This window comes from Gavialis gangeticus, unplaced genomic scaffold, assembly GCF_001723915.1.
Source record: "Gavialis gangeticus isolate Ggan-Ray unplaced genomic scaffold, GavGan_comp1, whole genome shotgun sequence".
In the NCBI taxonomy this organism is placed as follows: Eukaryota; Metazoa; Chordata; order Crocodylia; family Gavialidae; genus Gavialis; species Gavialis gangeticus.
Window position 1 is genome coordinate 127037818 of NW_017729032.1, and position 17914 is coordinate 127055731.

General features: G+C 41.5%; 1 protein-coding gene across 1 annotated transcript in view; it reads right to left on the reverse strand.

Moving 5' to 3' along the window:
• Positions 1–17914, reverse strand: part of TMTC4 (transmembrane and tetratricopeptide repeat containing 4) — a 92608-nt gene that overhangs the window by 71533 nt on the left and 3161 nt on the right. The window contains exons 3-5 of the mRNA XM_019525195.1: positions 10849–10964; positions 5558–5774; positions 943–1030 (exon numbers count right to left, since the gene is read on the reverse strand). Coding sequence (XP_019380740.1) covers positions 943–1030; positions 5558–5774; positions 10849–10964 — 421 coding nt within the window. The remainder of the gene's footprint in view (positions 1–942; positions 1031–5557; positions 5775–10848; positions 10965–17914) is intronic.

Below are 17914 nucleotides of genomic sequence, written 5' to 3' on the forward strand. Positions count from 1 at the left end.
ACTGTGGACTGGTAGATTATTATTTGAAAACTTTGATTCTATGAGCCATGCCTGATACCTCGAGGTATGTAGAAAAAACATTGCAAGCTGTGTCTATGGTTGAATCACCGATTCGCTGAATCAGCATCAAATCTTCAGATTCAGATTTGGCCGAATCGAATTTGGGACAGTGATCCAAATCAACGAATCAAGTCACTGCCCCTGATTTGGGCCGAATCCAAATCTAAATCAAATACGGCCCATTTCGCACACCCCTAGCAGTTATCTGTCTTAGTCCAAAGTGAGGCAGAAAGCATGGTAAAAATACACTTTATAGACTAACTGAAGCAGAGACATATAAGCTTTCATAAGCAAGAGCTCACTTCATCAGAAACTAGCTCATGAAAGCTCGTGTCTCTGATTCAGTTAGCCTATAAGGTATATCTCTACCCTGCCTTCTGTGAGCCAAATTCTACTCACTACTCATCTACCCTGTATATATGCAAGCATTTCCAGCTAATTCAGAGGAACTACTCATATGAGTATGGTGAGCTGGACTCAACCATATATTAAAAATACAAATAAGGCTTTCAAAATTCTTTCTTGTTTAAACAATACCAGCATTATGACACTCTTGCCCAAAAGGAAAGTTAATCTGTAATTTATATACCAAAGACACCTGTTTAATAGATTGATTCCTTTACATTCATGAAATGGAAACCTATTTAACAAACAGAGCAATTATACACCAAATCTTTTCCACAAGATACAGTCTCAAAATGTACAATAAAAGTCTTCCACATCCTCTAGTGATCTATGCCAGTTAAAACAGATATATATATCCTAAGAATTTAAACACAAACAGATATTGTTTACATCAAGCTGATGTTTTAGTTTATTACATTTTACAAAAGTTGCATACAAAATATGTAATGTAATATTAGAGGCAAACATGATGCTTACTTTCTCTAAATGCTTTACAATATCCAAGGAAAGACAACAAAAAGAACAGGGCACATAGCAGGTCTGCGCGGCCAACAATGCCTGCAACCTTTAACAAAGAAAAGAAAAGAGAAAAGAATTTTGTTTTTAATTACCAGAAACAATTTTTAGAAAATCTTAGGAAATATAAAGGCATATGAAAATAAATGCATACATCATTGTTCATCCTGTAAAGTGGTTTACTAAATAATACAAGGCCTTGGGCATTCACCATGTTTTGTGATGGAATATTTATCTGGCTTTAAGTCAAACAGGTAAATGGTTTGGATTTAATTCACTGAAAGATTACTAATAATTTAAAGTGAGAATTGTGAGCCTGACTCAAAGCCTAGTGAAGTAAACAGGAAGTCCCCTGTTAATTTCAGTAGGTTTTGAACCAGGCTCAATCAGTATAATTCCTGAAGACAACTATGAGGTTGCTCAGACACATGTTGAGCCAATGGCTCAGGCTGAGAGGAATAGCTGGGATCAAATTTTACAGCTAGAGGCTGAGAATGGGAAAGGATCTACAATTTTTCCTTACCTTGCACACACTACTTTTTCTGTCAAATAAATTAGTTAGTTTGTCTCACTAATGGTTTTGCTGAGGAAAGAGAAAACCCATGGGCCTGATCCAAAGCTCACTAAAGTCAAAAGGAGTCTCTCTCTACTTTAGTGCTTTTGGATTAGGTCTTTAGACTGCTAAAGGCATACTTAGCTGATACCCCTGGAGAAGCTGTGGGAAGAGGCTCTTTGGAGTTAGGGTAAGAGCACCTAGCTCTCCTTGTCCCGCCCTTATAGAGTAGCGACTCAAACACTTGAGGTTCTTAGGCTATGCTACTCCAACATCTTGGAAGAGTGGAAGGAGGATTCCTCCCTCATTTGACTCCCTGGAATTCCCTCATATTACCACCCTGTTGCAGGGCACAAGATTTACAACAGCAAGTCTGCTGTGCTTAAAGAAAATGGTCTCAGGTCAGGACAGAGGGCTTGATCTAAAACTGACAGAAGTCAATGGAGATGCCCTTTGGCTTCAGTAAGTGTTGATTCTGGCTGCAAGTGGGGAAAAAAAAAAGTGCTGGATTCTGACTTCACTCTGAAAAAAATCCCTGCATGGCTTTGGACAAGTCATTAACTTCTCTCGTTCTTCCTCCATTTTAAAAGGGAAGTTAATAATATTTCCTTGCCTCTCAGGGGTTTTCTGAGGATTAACTCAACAACCGTAAAGTGGTTTGAAGGTGAAAATAATGAAGTGCTATTCTGTTTCATGTATGGTTTTCATCTAATAAGATAAAAGTAAGGGCAAGCTGAAGTTCTGCAAATAAAGGTAAACATACTACAGAAAAGAGATTTTAGAGTCTGGCTCCTTAACACTCGTTGTCTTACTGACTCCAATGTAGAGGTCGGCATTTATCTGGGCTGGAAGTCCACTTATGAGGTTTTTGGTGAACTGTTGAGGGCTGGGGGAGCAGGGAACAAACAAGGGGCAATTGCCCCTATCTGGCCAGGGCCCATCCACCCTGCATCCACTGCTAGGGACGCCAAAGGGAGCAGGCAGGCAGGGTCTCCATGGGGACTGGCCCAGGACCCTCACAAGCAGGGCACATTTGGCTGGGCACATAGGATGGGGCTGTGGGAATACAAGGTCTGGAGTCTGGGAGTGGGATGGGTTAGCAGAGCCACAGCCAGGACCTAGATCGTGCGGCAGTGACAGTGCGGGACTGGGGCCCAGGGCAGAGCTGCAATCCACTCCCCGTTAGCAGGGGCATGCAGAGAAAAGACCACAGCTCTGCCCTGGGCTCCAGTCCTGCGCTATCACTGCCCCACAATCGCAGCCCTAGTCCTGCTCACCTGTCTCGCTCCCAGACACCACTTCCCCACACACCACAGCCCCATCCCATCTGCTCAGCTCTACCTGTGGGGGTCCAGGCCAGTTTCCATGGAGCCCCTGCCCACCTGCTGTCTGGAGCCGTAGGCGGTGGATGTGGGGTGGGTAGACTGGGGTGCCCAGGAAGCAGAGCCAGGTATGGTGGCAGCAGCAACACTGGCAGTGTTAGATAGAAAGAGCTGCCACTGCCAGGATTGCCAGGAAGCCAAGTCCAGCTGCTGCACTGCCCCAGCCCTGCTGCGTGCCTGGGGACAACAGGACTGGCTGCATGCACCATGGCCCAGGCTGCCCCCTGCACCTAATCCAGGGGGACCCACTGTGGGCCAGATAAAATCTCTTGGCAGGCCACATTCAACCCCCAGGCCATATTTTTCCCACCCCTGCTGCAATGGCACAACCTGAAACAGATGTGCAGGATCAGGCCCATAATTGCTGGTGTAAAGTTTTAATTTTACATCAGTCTTCCTAACCAAAGTTCTGTGCAGTATTTTATCACTCAGGTGTTATCGGGAAATGCAAACAACTTTATTGTTGCCTTTGTTTCTCTCTCAAGCAGCAAAAGCAAAAACCCAGGGTGAAACAACAAATATTATATTCACAGACACAACTTTTCAATGTCTATTGAGAACTTTTATTTTCTATGTGTTTGTATATAACAGAAAACAAAACAGTAGAGACAGATTCTTCATGATTGTATGTCCAACGTGACACCTAATTTCAAAGCCAGTTGTCATGATTGTAAAAAGCAATAGAGTTTTCAGCATCAAGACAGATGCTGTTTCAGAGGACTAGTGACTCATATTTGCACATCCTGGAAGCACACAATTCAATGGTTTGACTGTTATTAAAAATATTCAGTGCAAAAAGACTTGTTTGCCATTGTTTAACAAGCATCTGTGCCCTGGAAGATCATAGAAGAGCATGCTACATTCTTCTCCCCAAAAAATGGCCAGAGCTTGGATCCTGTTAGTTCCCAAACCTGCAAACTTCTCATATCTGCAGAAAGACTTCCAAAGCCCATGCAGGTTCCTTTGCACTATCAATACCTTATTAACTTTTGATGGCCAGTTGAAACAAACATATGTTGTACAGAGACACAAAAAGAAGAAAAAATAGAAAAAGCACATTCAGGAGTCAGTAATAATTCTATAGTTAAGCTTTTAATTAGATTTGATTAAACATGACAGATTCTAAACTGAACTGGGAGGCATGTTCTCTATAAAGTCATGCTGGGGGCTACCAGTTGCCATCTTAACTTTAGCACAAAAGTTTGAGCTGGCAGCCCCAGTCCTGTAGACACAGTTCTGCAGGACCTTGGTTACTGGAATGCAGAATACACCAGCCACTCCCCTTAGTCGCAAGGAACAGAAACAGCTGCACTACCTAAGAATTTCCTTAGGTAACGGACAATCTGATTAGCTATCCACCTCTCCTGTTCATTACCAGAGTGATGTAAAGGGTCCATAAATGGCGCAAGACTCTGGCTCAAAGCAGTGAAAATAAATCTCTGCTATGTATGGAAAATAAAATGTGTCAAACTTACTACTTTGTTCACTCCCAGAGCAAAGACAGAGTTAAATTCAAAATTAAACTCTCTGGCTGTTTAATTCAGAAGCAGTTAAAAATATCTCCTTTTGGATTATGATTATTTTTAAAGTTTACATATTTATAGGTTTTAAAGCCAGAAGAGATCAAGATTCTTATCAAGTTTAATGTACTGCATGATGCAGGCCTTTGAGTTTCCTGCTCAGGTCCAACAGCTGTGATTGAACTAGGGCAGAAAACATGCAAATCTTAAATTTAAGAATCTACCACACCCTTCCTAAATTGCAATAATATTTACTCACTGTTACAAATGTATGTTGTAGTCCCAATCTAAATCTGTCTGGCTTCAACTTCCAGCCATTGAATCTTAGCCAGATTGAACAGCTTTTAATTACCAAATTTCTGTTCCTCGTGTAGGCACTTATATATTGTGTTCATACAATTCTTTAACATTCCATTTGAGAAGGTAAATAGATAGGGCTTCAGATGTCTTGCACTCTAAAGCATGTTTCCAATACTCTGACCATTCTCAAAGCTCCTTTCTCAACCCTCTTCACTTTTTTAGAATCCTTCTTGAAGTGTTGACACCAGAAAGAGAGCCACTGAACCAGTGGTTTTCAACCTTTTTTCATTTGTGGACCCCTAAAAAATTTCAAATGGAGATGTGGACCCCTTTGAATTTTAAGTATGGGTATTCACCACAGACCACAGGTTGAGAACCACTTCAGTAAACCAACAGTGGTCACTCCAGTGCCATATATAGAGTTAATTCAATTTCCCTACTCCTACTTGGTATTCCTCTTAGCTTCGGAGGAAGCAAAAGTGATCAAACAGTTGTAGTCATCCTATTTTTTCCCCACTCTTCTTGCTGTTTATTGGAAGGCACGCCCAGGCATGTAATCTTTATTCAGTACTTAGTGACAGATAGTCTTAAAACTATAGTTTCTTTAGCTTTTGTAATTACACTATTTTCTTTTCTTATATAGGATTCTTCCCTGTAAAGTTACTAACTTACATGCAAACTCTCAAATATTATGGTAATAGTCTCAACACATGGAAAGAAAAGCTGTAATATATAGAATATATAGATCAGGATTAGCTAGTGCTGGTCTATAACTTTGGAGATACGCTATATTATAGAAGATCTAAGTAGGACGTACTTACACATTCAGTATGTACTGGATGTACAGCAAATAGTAAAGCAGCTAGTGGAGATGCTCTTGGAGCAAGGTTTAGCCTTCTTCCTTTACTGCTGTACTGCAGCCCACCCAATAATATCGAGAAGACATCAACCATTAACACACAGATAATGGAATGCAGTATTATATTGATGACATGAAAACCAACTGGGTGGAAGCCTCCAGCAAAAAGGTAATTAAGTCTAGGTAAAAAAAACAAAAACATTAAGATTAAATGAGTGCCTACAGATATACCTGAGGAAACAGACAACCTGATATAGAAAATAGCATTTTAATACAGCGGGAACATTAATAATGTTGAAAAGATTCACTGCATAGTTGCAGTCATGGCCAGGCATCACACTGAACCCCCTTGCTGAATCTACAAAGTTCTTTTCCAGAGAGAAGATTTTCCTGTAGAATTGGACTCATACCCTTGGACCAATTGTCCTTTGCAAAAGTCACCCTTGAAAGGATTGCTGCCAGATGCCAACTGGGAGCAGCAATAATGGCTGCTTTTTGGTAGCATGTGGAACACTGTGAAACATGAAACCTTGCATAATGTTGAAAGTAGGAGTCCTACATGGTAAGCAGCCCAAACAATTTGGAAAGAGCTCATGAGCTTGTGAGTGTAGATCTATTCGCCCTGTACCCACAGTGATTTTGGAAGCAATCCTCTCAAGCATGCCTCAGCCTACTCTCCCCTGTTCCACAAATGTGCAGCATGCAAAAGAGAGGATGAAGCTGCTCTAGGTTGGGGTGTTGACCGTCACTGCTGTTTAGATGTCTTTCTTTCCTGTGCTTGAAAGTGGCAGCAGGAGACACCCTTGGAACAGACTTCATTCCTAGAATGAGCAGGAGTGGAACAGGGGTATGTGGAAGGAACAGCTTTGAGTGGTGTTTCTGCAGGACCCTTAGGACTCTTAATTGCATACCCTAAGGGCCCATAAAATAGGGGGCCAGAGTTGGAATGATGGAGTAAAGCAAGTGTTCTTTTGACCTGAGAGATAAATCCATCCTGCCCTAACACAGAAGTCCTAACTAATCTGCACAGAGATTGAAGATTTTAATCAGCAATGGAATTTGTCATAGCATGCTTAGTCACAATTTTCCTCATTAGTGGTGACCATCAGGCAGCTAAGTTTTCACTCTACACCTTGGCAGTGGCTGTATGTTATTGGTGTTGTGCACACAGAGGTAGTGATGTACTTTGACATCTTTAAAGATGAAAATCATAGAGAAATAGGTCTGGAAGGGATTTCAGGATGTCACCCACTCCAACCTCCTGCTTAGAGCAGAACATTCAGACAAATGTTTGTTTAACCTGCACTTAAAGATCTCCAATGACAGAGATTCCATAGGCTCTTCAGATAATCTATTTTCGTGCTTAGCCATCCTCAGAGCTAAAAAGTTCTTCCTAATATCCAACATAAGTCTTCCTTGCTGCCATTTAAGCCTATTACCACTTGTCCAGTGCCCAGTAATAACTATTATTTAGAGGATGTAGGTGGAAGCAGAATTCTGCTGGGGACAGAAGGTTGTGTGCAAGGAAGTCAGGAAGGACAGCTGGAAAAAGGAATGTGTGTGGGCCAGAATGTTTAGTTAAAGATTCAGTCCAAGAGCCTATTTTCTATAGGACATTTGAAAAAGAAGGGAGTGGGAAAAGAATGTCCCATACATTTCTTTAGAATATTAGCAATAAGCTAAAGACTTCAAAACCTTAATTTGATAATGAGTTTCATGGATTTTGTGCAGCTGACTTGAGTCTTGCTTAATTGATAAACCTGTATGAAGAACATTACATTATAACTGTGTAATACACATACAGCAAAGGCTTAAGGTAGTTTAGAAGCCAATTTCTTATTTTCTCAGAAGGTGTTATTTCCTCATCTCCACATGATCATCTATGGTCTCAATTTTTTAAATAATTGTGCCTAAGTTTCTGTTTAAGTTACCTAGGGCAAGTGCATACACACATACTTTCTGACAGTTAAGCTGACTTAACTGTCAGAGCGTACACACATATATGGAGCAGAATCAACTTAAATGCGGCACAAGATAATACACCTCCAATGTCATTTGCATTAGTTAAGTCAAATTAGCTCACAAGATGGCTTCCACCATGTCAAGGAGCTGTATGTCTGTACACTCTAACAGCTTAAGTCGACTTAAAGTCATCTTATTTTAGGCCAACTTAGTATGCGTGTATGCACCGGGTCTTACTAGAGACAGAGCAAGCCTCAAGGACTCCAAGGGAAAAGGAAAACATGTGCTTTATGTAATTTGGAAACCTCTAATAGTTTTTTAAGCTCCCCACCTATTAATTTTATTTGTATGACACTGGTGCCAAAAAGTCCCAACTCAGAGTAAACCCCATTGTGCTAGGTGATAGACAAGCACACTGTGCGAGATGATCACTACCATTACATGACCATACCAAAGAGAAAAAAGAAGTCAAGGTCCCATGTACTCTCCTGCTCAGATTGGACTCTGTCTGCAATAATGAGAGGAAGGGCTCTGAACTACCTTACTACTGACTAGAGTATGTATGCAGCATGGAGAAAGGAGAACCATGGACAGGGTGAAGGAACTCAGGGTTAGGTCCTCAAAACCACTGCAACACTTGGGTACCTAGATTCCTTCATGCCCTGATGCCTAATAAACCCTCAAGCCCTGAACATCCAGGCTCCTCTCTCAACTGATGGGGCAGATGAGCATTTAAATAGAACCTAGAAATCATAAGAACATAAGAACTGCATTTACTGGTTTGGACCATAGATCCATCTTGCCCAGTACCCTGTGACACACAATGGCAGAGAGTGGATGCTATAAGGAAAAGTGAACTTGGTATGATCAGGGTTTTTTCCACTGTTCCTCTCTCACTTGCAGCCTCCTATACATTAGCCAGGAAACGAGGCAGAAGAACAGTGCTTAACATGGCCAGCAACAGATGCCTGATTACCTGTTTGCGCTTCAAATCCCAGGTACGAGTCCTCTCTTGCAGGTAGGTACCTAAACCCTATTTTCCTGGCAGTGAAAAATCGCATATACACAGGGAACAGAGCACCCCTGAAGAGCCAACAGCCAAGTGGTTACACTTATTTCCTGATGTGTAGGAGAGCTGGTTTCAGATCATGTGTACCCCACCTGTTTGGAGTACAGGTTGGAACCTGGGTCTGCCACATCCAGGTTGAGTGTCATGACCAGCACACTATATTTATTCTCCTGTCAGAGCTGTTCGACTTTGTTTTAAATCAGGTGTCCTGCTTCACAGGTAAATCCCTTCACAACTGGGATGACAGAAATACACATACACCTGTCTTCCCAGTTTTTTTTGCTTTGGGTATGGCTACAGATGGTAGTGCAACTGAGGGGCTGCAACTAGACTAGCAGTCCTGGGCGCTGCCTTTGGAGATCTGTATGCAAAAATAGCTGCTGCTGCAATGGCAACTGACCACACAACCACAATCAGCGTGGCAGGAGCTGGTGCTGCCCTGTGTGTTGGTGGCTGCTCAGGTGCATATCTGTCCTGGTATATCACTGGCTACAAGAATAACTTGAGACAGTTATTGTACCAATAAATGGAGCTTTTAGGATAAAGTCCTTGCCTGTCCCTGGGGTGGTAAAGCACAGACCTAGGGCAACTGTAGGGCAAAAAGTGTTTTCCCCCCTCCCCCACCCTCGGGCAAAGAAACACTTAGTTTAGGGCTCTGTTGGCAGTGTCAGGGTTAGGCATCTTTGCACATATCCACTTGCAGAAACATAGGTGCCTCTAGGGTTAGGCAGAAGCTGAGTGACAGGTTTGAAGATATCTTTGAAACCTAAATACTGGATGTGGCATCCCTCTGAGAACCTAGGTTTTACTCCTTCCTCAGGACAAGTGAGAAGCATGGGAAGAACTAATGTGAGATAATGTAGCCATGTACTACCCCTTACTCTAATGGTAATTTGTATGAACTTTAGCACATTGAGACAGGCCCAGAGCACAAGGATATTGCAATCTAAGTGGGTACAAATAAGGCACAAAGTGAAGTGACTTCTCCAACGGCATTTTGCAGGCCAGAGACAAAACAAAGAATGGGACCCAGGTGTCCTGGTTCCCCCATCCTGTGTTCTAAACCACTTAAACCATCCATTAACCAGTACAGCTATCATAAGAAAGCATCACATGAACAGCTATCTGACAAAGTACGTTTAAACAGAGACATTAAAAAAATCTGTTAAATTGAGATTGGGATAGAGAACAAAATGCAATGGAAACCCAGGACGCCTCCTGCTGCTGTGGGGAAAAGTACCAACTAAAGACACTTTCTCCATGCTGCCCTTGGGAAAACCAGCATTGATGGGTACTGTGCCATCACTGGGTCTCTGTCCTTGGGTGCTGGGTCCTGACACCCACTCACCACACACCCACCTGTCTCTGACCCAAATTGGGTCAATTTGGCTGCTGGGTCAAATGGCTCCACAGGCTGTACCTGGCCTGTGGGCTGTAGACTGCCAATCCTGCTCTACATAAAATTGGTGTAGGATGCTCAGTTGCTAAAATAATTCAAAACAACTCCAACCTGTGAAGTGGGTATACTCTTTTTCCTGTATTAAGCAGGTCCACAGGGCATTCTATAGTTAATGAGGTATGTTAATTATGATGATGTTTAATTATTTCATACAACTGGGCTCCATCTCCATTCCTACTTGTTCACCTTCAGTTTTTGCTAAGGCAATGGTTTTCAAATTACCTAGTCACAGAATCCTTTCATATCACTTGTCTGCTGTGGAACCCCTACCCTTATCCTAAGACTGACACAGAGCCACGTAACCTGACACACAATGATGGCGCACCACCTCCCAGCCTGTCCCACCATTACTTCCGTCTCACTGTGGAACTCCTAATGATTTATCGTGGAACCCTAGAGTTCCATGGAAACCAGTTTGAAAACCACTGTGCTAAGGTAAAATTCAGCACTTTGCAGAGAGTGAGCACAAGGAATTTAAGTGATACCCTTATTTAGTAGGCTTATACAAGGGTTGGGTATTAACTTAAATTCCTTCTGCTGGGCTCTATGAATAGGTGGATTTTACCTTAAGGTCTAATCCTGAAATGTACTTGGAAACATGGGAATCCACCTCCCTGGAACTCATTGCAAGATCAGGACTTCAGTGCAAGTTTAACCGTCTTCCATACCTCAAACAGAATTCCACCTCCCTCAAGGTCTGTCCCGCACCAAAACCAGTTAAAAAAAATGAAAACCCCAGACTCAATGCTAAGGGCACTCTCACCTGAAGGTTAGGACAGTAAGTGGTCGATATGATTTGTGGCTGGTATTGCTGCTGAGTTTGCTACCCCAAAAGTCGTGGTGCCACAGGTCGCCAAGAGGGGTTTCTGCCCTGAGGTCCTAAAAGAAGATATTTGTTAACACCAGCACTGTTAACACTCCTGTTTGGTTAGAGGCAGCTGGATTGAGAACAATTACATACAAATGTAAACTGGCACTAACAGGACCACATTTTAAAGCACTTGATATAAAAGTATTGCCTATGTGGTTGACTACGGACAATTAACAGAAATTGGCCTGGAGTCTTTCCCTATACTCCTTTAATTATCACTGAGCTGACCCTTGGATCGTGCAATTTAGCATCACTTTGTGAATTTCAATGGAGCTGTGCTGATTTACATTAGTGGATGACCTAATGATAGGTGTATAGAGCACATTACAAAAATATTAGTTAAAATACATTTAATTTTAGAAACAGGTATCTTGGGAAATGGGACAAGTGCATGCTGTTTCAAATAGCTATTTTCCATTAGTTTGAGCATCACACCCATTAATGAAAGAAGGATATAAAGCAATGACTAAAGATGGCAACCAGTGATTAGCTCTTTTTAAACCCTGCTGCATCGCTTGCTTACTTTTCACATAACACCATTCAAATGGTACTCTATTTTTTACAGAGGAATTTGCTTCTTGGATTAACCTAAATACTGTTCTAAAAAGAAGGTTAGTGACAGTTGTTAGGAAAGAAATTCATTATAAGCCAACACAGAAGGGAAAAAATTATACTTAACCCCACCTACCCCTACACAAAGTAGAAGTTTGCAGTTAAATTTATCTTGAAGACAAGCTGATAAAGAAGTGATAGAGATTACTTGATCTTGAGATGTTCTCTTAGGAAAGCACATGAAAAGTCTGAAGAACACAAATGAGAACAAGACATACCAAAGGTCCATCCCCATGCAATACATCATGCATTGTGTTCGTAAATAACTGAGGTTGGTGCACTGACAAACCCGCTCTGCCTGCACCATGCTCTCCCTTTCTCTCTTCCTAAGTGAAGTTTGAAATACTGCTCTCCTTTATGTTAGTGCTACCCCATGCAGTATAAATGAAGATCTTTAGTATGATTCAAAGACAAGACCACACCTGATAGCAAGATATCTAATACCCGCAAAAAATCACTTTCATAGGGGAACCTGTACTGTGTGTGCAATCATTCATAGTTTATTTCTATTCAACTGACAAGGTGGAGAAAAAATAATAACCAGGTAACCAGACACAAAATATCACACATACAGGCACACATCTCAAAACATCACACCCTGACCCACACCTCATACCACCACCATCACCTGAAACCTAATATTCCTTTTTCTGGGTTATCAATCAATAGATAGGATCAAATTTGGCAGAGTTCACTAGAGATGCACAAGATGAAATACTGCCACAAACCTACATATGAAATAAAGAGAGGGTCTTGTGGCACAGAGATTGGAGAGATCAGACTTCAATGCTCAGCACTCATAGAGAAGCCTCCAAGATCAGGCAAGAGCCATAACATGGAAAGATAAGAAGTCAGGTGTTGCAAAGCTTTATTTTTAGGTACGTGGCCCTTGAAGAAGCAGCCAGAATGCTATATTTGGTGCATGGGGTGCCTATACAATTTGTGGGGAGAACAATGTGCCTCCAAGTGGGACCCAGAGGACATCTCATTGAAGAGGAATCCACCAGAAGTCAGCATACTAAAGCATGAAGTTGCTTAGAGCTGCTGAAGAAAGCACCTGATTCAGGACTGTAAAAAGTGCCTTAGTCCATTTGGGATCCAACACTCAGAATATTGTGAAAACAGGATAAAACTGCTTTTTTTAAAGATACTGAGCAGGCTTGATTGCTGTCTTCCAAATCATTGTCAGAAGAGGAGGTAGTTCCCCCCACATACATCTACACTCCATTTGTTCAAGAGACTATTGTGGGATAATTTAAGTTCAACTCCCTCCTTTGTTTAAGGGGCTTCAAATCCATATGTCCCACTCAGAAGAGTGACCAAAATACCAGCCCGGAGATCTTAACCAGTCTCTACTTCTTTTGTTGATGTTATCCCACTGTGCAGAAAATAATTACAAAATTAACTGGGCCTTGTGATTCTTAAGAATGTGCATTTGTGAGAAGGAAGGCCTGGGTTTCAGTTCGTGCTCTCAGGACTCCTTCTGAATTGTACAGTTCAACAGAAAACACAGAAAAAATGTTTAGAGAAGGGATCCAGGTCTACCCCCTCTGGTGACTGCCCTAACCAGTCAGCTACAATCCCTGGATCCCTTCTCTAAACATTTTTTCTGCATTTTCTGTCCCACAATGACCAGGGATCCTGGTTTTGTCCAATTAAAAAAAATCCCCAATTTTTGGATTAAAAAAAAGTAATCCCAAATCCACATTTTTCTGTTTTTCTGTGATTAAAATGAAAGGTCACTCATGTATGAAAGGCCACTCATGTATGAAAGGCCATATATGAGTGGCCTTTCATTTTAATCGCGGAAAAATGTGGATTTGGGATTACTTTTTTTAATCCAAAAATTGGGAATTTTTTAAAATCGTACAAAACCAGGATCCCTGGTCATGAAGAAGCTTAGCACCTAAGGCAGTTCTAGATACAAGCAGAGGTGTATCACTACCCTGATGGGAACTGAGGTGCACTTAGGGTTAGGCAAGAGCTGTAAAAGAGTTTTTGAGATCAAAGACTTGAATACAGGCACCTAAATTATGCTTACAACCTTCTTTAGGTGTTTATGTTTTTTTGGATATGGCTCCTAGAGTGCAACTCTGTATTCAGTTGTACTCATTTGCTATGTATGCTGGTGAGGTATATAAAACATAAAAAGGCATTAGATAACCTAAAATATGAAACAATGCATTGTAACTGCTGAATCCTTTATATTCAAAACAGGATCAATAAAAAGTGATACCAAAAAAACATTTTTGTTGTATTACACAAGGTTCTACCTTCCCTGGGAAATGGTACCTACAGCTGCTGTATTCATATTGCAAATAACAACATACCCTAGCACAGTCTCCAAGTGCTAGAACTACAGTTTGCACAATTTAATCCAGAGTTTAATTTCTGTCTTCAAGAAGAAGAAAGCGGACCCCTTGCAATTAGACTGCACTTACTTATGACCTGAATTCTACAGAGCTCAGAAGTGCTAAACTCAATTACTTGAAGGTTTAAGGTTTTCAGAAAGCTACGTATAACAGTCTGTACACTTCCATGAGCTTACTCGAAAAGGGGAAGATTGCTTTTCCTTAACCAAATGTAGTTCACATCTATTTGAAAAAGTTATGTACAGTTTTCACCACAGAAGAGAAAGTAGATACCAAGGAATCTCTAAATATTTGATTAGCATCAGCCTACAGAGCATGGCACAGTATTTGAAGAAAGGTCAGTTTTCCTATATAATGGCTTATGGAAAAGATACATTGCAGCTGAAATTCCTGCTAACCCAATGGCTTGTCTTACCAAAATAATTAAATAAAGAGAAATCATTGCTGTGCACCAGTTAAAATGCTGCTCAAAATGACAATGAAGCATCTGCAAAATATCCTTGAAGACCAATAAAATCCAGCAACGGAACACTTCACAATACGATAGGCATGAGGCCAACTAACAGCTTATCTTTCATTAAAACAGGAAAGAAAGCAAGGAGGGCTAGCAAGTTAACAAAAGGGCCATAGTGTGGTACTCAAGAAATTACCAGCAAGCAGGTCTACAAAACAGCTTCACCTGCTATATCTCAAACTGAATGATCATAAAACATTCTGTACCTTGTTTAAGAAACCCAGTGTTTACTATGCAGCTCTCCCCCCTGGTGTCTTCACACGTTGATACTGATTTAATATTTCTATATTTTATTCTGATCTCTAATTAGTTTTACTCACCAAAATTCTAGAAAAAACAAGATTAAAATGTGAAAATAATTCTTCTGTATTTTCAAACGCAGACCATGCTCGAATGAAGTTATTTAAACAATTGATTTAATTTCATATCCTTGCCTAGAGCTAGTTCAGCTATTTTTCTGTGCATGTTGATGAACTGAAATAACAACTTCTGCTAGACAAATTTGAGAGAAGTGGAGAAAGATTGCAAGTGTGGAAATTGCAGTAAAACAAACAACTAAATCTACCATTGCCCTGGTATACCTGTCAAGCTTTTCTTAAAACAAAAATGCATCATTGTGCCCCAAATAAAATTGTGCAGAATAAGTCTTTTCTACGAGATGTGCCATTTTAACAAACACAATGCTTTCTGAAATCACTATAGGTACTTAAAACCATTTGTTGAACTGTCTTAGAAGCTTGAAAACGTATTCCTATTCAGAAGACTTATTTTCTTCCCATTATATCTTATACCAGGTGAGATAGTTTACTCAAACATACTACAAATTGGTTTCAAATAATAATTCAGTGAGATTCTAAAAGGTATGTTGTGATAGGCTACCCCCAATCTTGTTTCCTGTAGAAATTCTGTGGGCTGTATTTTTTCCTAGGGGTATTTGAGCCTCTTTGGTGCTTTTGCCTTTATTCAGCAAAAATGAACCAATAGAGATGGACTCCTCCTGTACCCATTCTATGTACCTGTCTTCTCCCAACCCCAAAACACCAGATATTATAGGCCAGAGCAGAAACTGTTGACTAAGACCAAGCTCTTGGCTAAGTGTCCAGTTTGTTATATGCTTATTAATGAGGTGCTTCAGGAACAGAGGATAATCAATACTTTGCAGGACCAGGCCCTGGAAACATTGCAAGAGCTTTATTCTTCAAGTAGCTGAAAAACTGACTAAGGGCTATAAACAATGACTGAGTGAATGGTTTTTCAAAAGTTGTTCATTGCGTAGACAGTTTTGACAAAGACCATACTTTCTTAATGCTTCTTCTCTATTTAAACAGTTGTTATAAAAGGAACGTTGTGTGATTAATGGAAAGAAAGGGAAGATGATCCATGAGTCACTCTCACTATTAAGCTGTGGTGTTTACTATGAAAAAAATTTACTATGAAAAACATTCTCACCATTCTGTTGTTGAGTGAAACTCATCATCAGCAAATACTGCAAACATTTCTGCACCAGAGTAACTAGGGAATCGTATGCTATAGGGCAACTGCTGCCACAGCTGTGCCAGTATAGCTATTAGGAGTCTGCAAAATGGGCCGTATTTGAATTGGATTTGGCTCGATTTGGGGACAGTGATTCAATTCGTTGATTCAGATCACTGTCCCTATTCGGTTAGGCTGAATACGAATCTGAAGATTCAATGCCGATTCAGAGAATCAGCAATTCAGCCAAAGACACAGCTTTAAATGTTTTTTCTACACACCTTGAGGTACCAGGTGCGGCTCGTGAACACTGCAATGTTGGGGTGGATGGTGTCCCCCACAGGAGCACAGGGGGGACCCTGCGCACTCCACGGCGAACCCAGAAGTGGACCGGAAGTAATTCTGGTCCACTTCTGGGTCCGCCATTGAGTGTGCAGGGGATCCCGCCCCCCGTGGCCCCATGGCCTGGTGACTGGCTGCAGGGGGACCCCAGGAGCTCCCTCCCAGACCCAGAAGGCACCAGTCGCCGAGCCACATGGAAGGGTGGGGAGGGAGGGATTGCCCCTCGCATGCTCCACCATGAATCTCGAGGTGGACCAGGAGTGCTTCTGGCCCACTTCTAGGTCCGCCGCTGAGTGTGTTGGGGACCCCACCACACTCCTGTGGGATGCTGCATCTGCCCCACTATCTCAGCATTCACAAGCTGTCTGGTACCTTGAGGTACGTAGAAAAAACATTTAAAGCTGTGTCTGTGTCCGAATTATCAAACCTCTCTGAATCAAACTGATGGGTTTCGATTCAATTCGGAGAGATTAAAGGGTCTTCTGATTTGATTCAGATTCGGAGATCTGGCTGCCGAATCGGGCTGAATCTCCACTGAATCAAATCAGCGACCGAAGCTTCACACAGCCCTAATAGCTATGTCAGCACAACCACCTAATGGGGATACAGTGTATTCAAACAGAAGGGGGTTTCCAGCTAGATGAGCTACCCCACCTCCTGAAACAACACAAGGTAATCTAACAAAAACCCTCTCCCATCAGCATAGTTTAGTGTCTACACCAAGGGTTTTGTCAAAAGAGTTTTCACTTAGCTTCCGTTTATCACCTATTCAAGGCAATGGAAAGTTTCCTATTGGCTTAAATGGGCACTGTAGTTTGTTCTAAGGGCCTAACTTGCATTCACTGAATTCATTGGCGAAGGCTACCAATGACTTAAAACTGGGAAAACAATTGGGTCCATATGGACATGCATCCATGTATATAATTTTCAAGACTATACCCTAACCCTGGGCAAACTCATTCAAGTTCAGCCGCAGAAAAAATAAAGTACATTTAGGCTGCTGATAGATGTGAACACTGCCCCCCCCCCCCAAAAAAACCAAACAAAAAGGAGCGCTTTACTAGACGAGGAAGCACATCAGTGTGACCTGGCTCATCCAACGTCTGTATAGATTGCGTGCTTCAGTGGGGCTTTTTGACACTTTTATCTAATAGCTGACTCAATCATCTATTAGATAAATACACCAAAAAGTCCTGCTGAAGTGCACAATCTATACAGACGTTGGGCGAGCCAGGTCAAACTGACATGATGCCTCTTCTTGGCAGGCATTGCACTCAGCGTCCGGGTGTGCCAAGATGAAAGTAAAGCACCATTTCTTTTTTCACATCTGTAGGCAGCCACTATGAGCCAAAAGCGGCTGCTACTCTATCTTGACAGCCAGCAGTAGTGGTTCTCAAGCAAGAGGCTTGGAGAAAGGGAATTAAAACAGCTGCATTCTGGGTAACTGAGCTAATTAATCTTCTCATTGCTGCTTCCTTGCGTGTGCACCAGCACTGAACTAAAGTTGTCAAAACAGCTTTGGGAGTAAGGATTTGTTAGATTATTTCTGCTCCTTCTGCTTGCTCCACAGTAGAGCAATTATAAAAAAAAAAAAAAAAAAAAAGTTTTTTCAAATCACCACAAACTCACAAAGGTTGTAAAAGAT